At 35.2% G+C, this 7,373-nt stretch overlaps 1 protein-coding gene across 1 annotated transcript in view; it reads right to left on the bottom strand.

The window, feature by feature from the left end:
* MED13 (mediator complex subunit 13) overlaps positions 1-7,373 on the bottom strand; it is a 158,701-nt gene that overhangs the window by 60,198 nt on the left and 91,130 nt on the right. Inside the window, exons 18-20 of the mRNA XM_006899467.1 lie at positions 3,179-3,263; positions 2,695-2,862; positions 383-606 (exon numbers count right to left, since the gene is read on the bottom strand). Of these exons, the coding sequence (XP_006899529.1) occupies positions 383-606; positions 2,695-2,862; positions 3,179-3,263 (477 nt within the window). The remainder of the gene's footprint in view (positions 1-382; positions 607-2,694; positions 2,863-3,178; positions 3,264-7,373) is intronic.

Raw genomic sequence — 7,373 nt, 5'->3', positions numbered from 1 at the left:
AATCATTGGTTGAGAGTTTTCCTCTCTTGCTGACCTTCCATCTTTCCAAGCATGAGGATCCTCTCCAATTAATACCCTCTCCTAGAAACATGCCCAAAGTATGAGAGATGAAGTTTTATTATCTTTGCCTCCAAGCGGCACTCTAGCTGCATTTTCTCTAGGACATATTGCTCTTTTGACAATGCACAGGATGGATTCTTTGGGCAGTTCATGGGATGGATATTCAGTACTCTTCTCCAACACAACAGCTCAAAGTCATCAATTCTGTTATTCTTATTAATTGTCCAGCTCTCAGATGCATAGCAAGTGACCAAAAAGACCAAGCATAAATACAAATCATATGGCAGTTTTAAAATTATCACTCATTTTTAAGAAAGCCTACCTCATATATTGCAGTAAGATCTCTGAAAAAGCTTTTGGCTCCATTTAACAAGGCTTCATTTTCAGGACACAGTACAACATAGGCTATATCTCTTTGAGATCCATAGGGTTCCAGCATAAGTCTCTCCCAATAAGGAAGAGCAAATGGAGAAAGCACCAGAAACTCATAATCATAACCCAACAGAAATGTGGGGATTGGCAGTGGTTCTGGGGATTCATCAGTTCCTATATAAAAAAGATGTAAGAAAATAATTAATAGCAGGATGTATAGTCTTTTTACTTAAGTCTCAAGCGTTAATAATTATTTTTCATCATAACAAAAATAAATAAATAAGTTGACTATATAAATTTAAATATTATAAAGCTCATAATATAAAGAAATTAGAAAAAATTTACAATGCACTAACAAAAGGGGTTTTTTTAAAACACATAAATGGGACCTATAAATCCCTAAAAAATTATCAATAACCTAATTTTAAAATTAGATAAAGGACATATACTGACTTTACAAGAAATAATGTGTATCTTATACATAAAAAGATGCTCCAACTCATAAGTCAAAATAAAAGTAGTAGTAACAGCAAACAATTGTATTTATTTTGTGCTATGTCCTATATAGTCAAAGTTCTTAACTCATTATTCTTTAGAAAACCCATATAAAGTAGATCTAATTATGAACTTTATTTAAGAGATGAGGAAATGGAAACAGGTAAGTTGAGTAACTTGCACAGTATTATAGTGGCAGAACTAGACTTTGAGCCTAGGAAATCTGGCATCATAGCCTATGCATTCTCCCACCAAACAATAAAGAAAACCATATTCATTCATGTACTTAGCACTCAGTGACAGGGGTTTGAGAAACTGTAGTGGTCAAAATTTAAACTGATATGTAGAGAGTCATCAGGCAATATTAAAAATTCCACAAATACTTATGCTTTAACCTAAGGATATTTGTATTACTGAGAAATAGTATCTAAAAACAGGAGACTGTTAAGATAAACTATCATATATGAAAAGGAGGGCATACAGCAACCATTTTATTTAAAAATGTTTTATAACTTTTAGGCTAATGGTGGAAATAGTTCAGTGGTGATTATTTTTATAAAACATAACTGATGGGAATGATTGTATTCACACAATGTGAAGGAAGGACAGTGTGAAACACAATTATATAAGAAATAAATTTTAAAGAAATAAAAAAATGCTCTTTATGCATTGATTAAAATGATAGCTAAATTCAGTGAAATGCAGGACAGTGTATCTAATATTTTTTTTTCATTAATAGATGAATGTGCAGTCCACTACTATTTTGGTTTCAAAAACACTATAAAAGTTTCAAGTGAAAATGTAAAACAATCTAACTATTATTGTAACCTGTATTTTTCACTAAATGTTAATTAAGGGACAGGTGTGAGTGTACGTGTGGGTGTGAAAGAGAAGAAGGAAAAAAAACCAACAAGAAATTTGAAGTATATCCATAAAGGAAAGAAAGCAATCTTATTTTTTTAAGTATATTACCTCTGTGAATAATCATCATCCAAAAAAAAGTCTCATTTAATTGTTAATTTAATTTTTAAATGTACTGCTGCTGTGCTTAATACATTCTGTACCATATAAAGAAGTCTCACTTAACTGTTAAGAACTCCTCCAAACATATTTTTAAAAGTTTAATTAAACTCAATCTTTTAGGGGTAATTTGAAATAAATATTAAGTACTCTGATTGTTCTTTCAATCACTCCTAATACCAGCTGCCAGTATATAAATTTTGATTCCTTGTGACCCAGTATTTGTCATAGTAGAACTACACACTTAACTGATTTAGTGGTTGATTTTTCAGGAGCAGACCAGAGAGGCCTTTTTTCCAATGTGCTCTGGATAGACTCGAACTTCCAATCTTCCAATTAGCTCTTGAGTACAGTAACCTTTTGTGCAAACCAGGGACTTCATCGCAGTTGACCAAGTTGACCATAAATCCACTGTGTGCCACACAATTCATTTGCTATTCTTTTCACAAAGTTTTATCTTTACTTTAAATCCTTTCTCTATTTCCAGGACTTTGTATCATTAGTATTATCCCTCACTATTCTCAAACTTTACAACGAAATACTTTTTTAGCCTTTAAAAAAAAATTATGCAGCAGAACCTTTTCTTAATATACAATCTTACCGGGAGACCAATATGTAAAGATAGATACTGGCATTCAGTCAAGTATAAGTCACAAAAATGTTTAGGGAAAATCTATGAAGAAATTCTTATTGGGCACAGAAACATAAGGACTGATACAAAATCATTACTATTATTAACTCTCTTACCGTAAGAGCCTCGGCCAGCCATTTTATGAAACTGTTGCCAAGTGAGAGGACCTTGAACCCCCCAAGGCCTTACTGTTCTTTTTTTCTGAATAGCATCCTGAAGAACTGGTTGAAGAGAAAGGAGCATTCGAAGTATATCCTGTGAGCATGGCATACTCACATCTATAACTATAAAAACAAGATCAAAAGTAAGAATTGCTACTGCCAATACAAAGAAATAAAATTTTAAGATAATATACCTAGGGAACTTCAGTTATCATGATGATTAAGTGTTTGCTCATGCAGACAACTATATTAAGTTATACATAAAATGAGCTCTCACGAGAAAAAAAAAATTATAGCCAAGGAGACAAATAATAAAAGTCATTTTAAGCCTTCTTTTAAAATACAGCAATTTATTAGCTATAACTCATTTATAAAGAATAGCATTTCTCTCCCACTGTGCTTGTATTGGAGTAAGCTGTAAATTGTATTCCTTAATTACAAACACTATGGTAAAGCGTCTGATTCAAAAGCTTGGGTGCCATGATTAAAATTGAATTTTGTGAAAATAGTGGGTTGTTATATCTCTATAATACAAAAGTTACACATTAACAGATTAAATTACTCACACATATGTGCTATGTTATCAACTGTTATTTTATAAAACTAGATTTATAGACTGTAAAATAGCATGACCCTGCCTATGTAGCCAACTGTCAAAATACTGTTCTTAAATGTTGAGTGACTAAGAAACTACTATAGTAATAGTGTGTTGTTTCTGTCCCCATTTTAGCTCTATCATTAAAACTGCTGAGTATATTGTAACATTAAATTATTCCACTTTAATTCATTATTACTTTTGCTAATTAATAGTGGCCTGGCTTTAGAGAACAAGATGTAATTTAACTTGAAATACATTGTTTAAGAACGATTATCCTTAACTAAACTATTATAGTAATTAAGTTAGCCTATGAGGTGTAGTGAATCACTTAACAGGGTCCTCCTAGCCACTGTCTCTGTTACTTACATATAAAGAATGAGCACAACTATGCAAATAGGGAGTGGTGATTCCCCCAAGAGGATAGGACAGCCTTGCTGATAACGCATATAAGATGCACAGAATCCCAGTGAGGGGTGAGGTCATGCAAATAAAGTATATAAAACTGTAACAAAACAACTGCCAGTTTTGCTATCCTGCTAGGCTTAAAGGGAGCCAAAAGCCTAAGATAAAAGTAGGAACTTCACTACTCAAACACCACATTTTTTGGATCTAGGGTTCTTGTACTGAGAACTTCTTAAACCCAAGGGACAGAAAGAGCTATGACACCAAAAATGGCAAACATGACAGAATTCCATTGCAAATAAACAGCAGAAGACTGCATGAGATGATATAGTAGGTTTCTGGCCTACCAAGCAAGGAATAGTAAGCATGTTGATTCACTGAGCCAGAGCTTTGTTGTTTCATTTGTTTGATTTTTTTTTTTTAAATTTTTAAATTTTTTTTTGTTGTTTTTGTTTTCTCCTCCTTGTTGGGTACTGATGAATTAGATCTGACTGGCACAGGAGGTGACTGCCCTGCCTTCTCCAGTGGAGCATCTGGTAGATTCGAACCGCCTGCCTTCGTGATTGCAGTGCAGCTTCTTGCCACTAAGCCACCAGAGAACCCTCACTGAGTTAGAGGGAGGAGCACCTTACTTTCACACAGTGGGTCTGCTAGCAGAACTGTGTGGCTGGCTCTGGGTACTTACTTATCAGCAAAAAGAGCTCTGTAGTTGTAAAAACAGAAAGGAGGCTAGGAAAAGGACAGAGATGAGATTTGTCCTGAGAGGGAGCTAAGAGGAATCCCACTGGCTGAAAGTGACTGAAAAGGTGTCTTGAACTGATGAAGGAGACTACATGCTTCCTAATCCTGATCCTGAGTTGTAACTTTTTGATTCTTATCCTGAGTTAACAACTCTAATAAACCTCCTAACTGTAGGCATGATCTGTACAATAAATTATTGAACGCAGGAGAGAAGCAAATTGTTGCGGGAAAGACAGCTGGTATAAGAACTGGTAAAAGGTTAGGTTAGAGAGAGGAAGAGGTATGTCTGAAAATCATAAAAATCATTATACTTGGGCTGATAGTGATGTTCTTGGTTTTTTCTACTCCCTCTTATAAAGTTAGAAGAGGAAATCTGATGCTGTGCTACCATTTTTACAGTCTAGTACTGGTATAATAGATACACAAAGCAATGGAATAGAATTGAAAGTCCAGAAATCATTTCATACAACCTTGTCTTTCAATACCATACACACAAATCAATTAAAAATAGATGCAGAGCCTAAGTGTGACAACTAAAACCATTAAATGCTTAGACGAAAAAGAAAAGGGAAGGGACCCAGTGTTTCACAATAGGTTGTAATATACAGTAACAAAAGCTTTAGCTACAAAAGACAAATAGACAACTTGAGAGACTTCATATAAATATTTTTATACGTCAAACAACTTTATCAACCATATGAAAGACAAATGTCAGACTGGATAAACATTCAGGAACTATGTATGTACTAAAGGTTAAAAATAAAAAATATGTGTGTGAATACACACACAAAACTAGCAGTAAAAACAACAAGACAAACAACAAATCAAAACAGAAAAGACCTAAAGCAGATATTCAAATACTCAAACAACCACAAGTACATGAAAAGATACTCCAGATCACTAGCCATTGGAGGTGGGGGGTAGAAACCCCAAACAAATCAAAAAACAAAACACAAAAAACCAAACCCGCTGCCTAACTTTCTCTCAAGGAGCAGCCAGTGGATTAGAATTGCTCAACTTTTTTCCAAGAGTAAAATTGGCAGCAATCACCAGAACTCCTTCACTAGCCATTAATGTTATTGTTATATGCCACTGAGCTATCTGTGATTCATAGTGACTTTATGCACAATAGCTCTGAAATCTGCCCTGTCCTGAGCTAATCTGTCTCCAACACACTTAGTCCCATTACTCCAGCTACTGTGTGTCAATCTATCTTAACCAGGGTCTCCTTCCCTGCACTGTCCCTCTACCCTTCCATGCATGATATATTTCTCCAAGGACTGGTCCATCCTAGCAACATGCTCAAAGTATGTGAGATGGAGCTTTAAAATCCTTGCCTTCAAAGAGTAATCTGGTTTCACCTTCTCCAGGACAGATCTGTCTGTTTTGTTTTTTTTTTTTAATTTTTTTTATTTTTTGTGTGCGTGTACCGTCAAATCAGATCTGACTGGTACAGGAGGAGATTGTCCCTCCTTTTCCCGGCAAAGAATCTGGTGGATTCGAACCGCGTGCCTCTGGGATTGTAGTTGCAGCTCCTTGCCACTAGGCCACCAGAACTCCCCTTAAAAATTAAAATATTTCTAATGAAAATAAAATACTCAAATAATGCTACTATAAAACAAAATGTCTATTTGATCAAATAAAAAACCAGTATGATTTGTGCATTTTCTTCTAAAAATAAACCCAAACACTCAAAATTATTTTAATAATATTCTAATAAGGATAATTTTGTCTAAGTAAACTTGTAGAGCAGAAATATTGGTCTTTTTTTCTTTTCAATGACCTCTTGCTTTCATCATGTATGATGTCCTCCCACAACTTGTCTGGTCTTTAGTCATTATTGTTTACTCCATTTTCAGATGGTTTTTAATTTTTAAAAAATTTAAATTCATTTTAATCAAAGTTTACAGAGACTTAGGGTTTCCAGTCATTCATTGTTGCACTTTTCTCCCTACCCATCCCCCCAATTCATTCTTCTCCTTGAAAGGAGAGAAAAACTCTTTCACTGTTAAGCAATCCTTCTCCCTCAAATCCACTCCACTATTCAGCCTTCACTCTGGACTTCTGTAATGACAAGAGTACCCATTCATATATTCCTTTTAAACAGTTCTCTCCCTCATCTGTTTCAATGCAATATACATCATTCCTCCCCTCTTTTTCTGACTTCCCTCAACCCTGATGCCAGCCCCATTTTATGCAATATTTGTCCTTTTGTGACTGAGATTATTTCACTCAGCATAATGTCCTCCAGGGTCAGCCATTTTGCATAATACTTAATGAGTTCTTTGTATTTCAATACTGCATAGTATTCCATTGTGTGAATATACCACAGCTTCTCTATCCATTTGTTTGTCGATGGGCACTTGGGTTCTTTCCAGCTCTTTGCTATTGCGAACAAAGCCGCAATAAACATGAGTGTGTATATATTTGCTTGGGTGGCATTTATGGTTTCTTTAGGGTAAATTCCCAGTAGTAGAACTGCTGGGTCCAATGGTATCTCTATTTGCAACTTTTTTTTTTTAAATTTAGGTTGTTTATTTTTCATTTCAATGAACACCTACAGAGATTTTGGGATTCCATTCATTCATTGTTGCACCCTTCTCCCCGCACAAACCCCTCCCCCCCTTTTTTGAGAAAGCGTCATACAGTCTTCCATAGCGGTTGCACCATTTTATACTCCGACCAACAATGAATAAGTGTTCCAGTTTCTCCACAACCTTGTCAGCATCTGTTGTCTGCTGTTCTGCTACATTTTGCTATTCTTACTGGGCTAAGATGAGAAGGCAATTCCCCCCCCCCCCAGTGCCTTCCAACCTGAGGGAGGGGCTTATCTTCTGGAACTATCTCAGACAATGTCTTGCTGCTGCTATACACACAGTTTTTGAGGGCACAT

The sequence above is a fragment of the Elephantulus edwardii genome, unplaced genomic scaffold (assembly GCF_000299155.1).
Source record: "Elephantulus edwardii isolate Elephantulus edwardi_28Jun2011 unplaced genomic scaffold, EleEdw1.0 scaffold00257, whole genome shotgun sequence".
Lineage (NCBI taxonomy): Eukaryota > Metazoa > Chordata > Mammalia > Macroscelidea > Macroscelididae > Elephantulus > Elephantulus edwardii.
The sequence above is the reverse complement of the archived record's forward strand: the minus strand, read 5'-3'. Positions and strand labels throughout refer to the sequence as shown.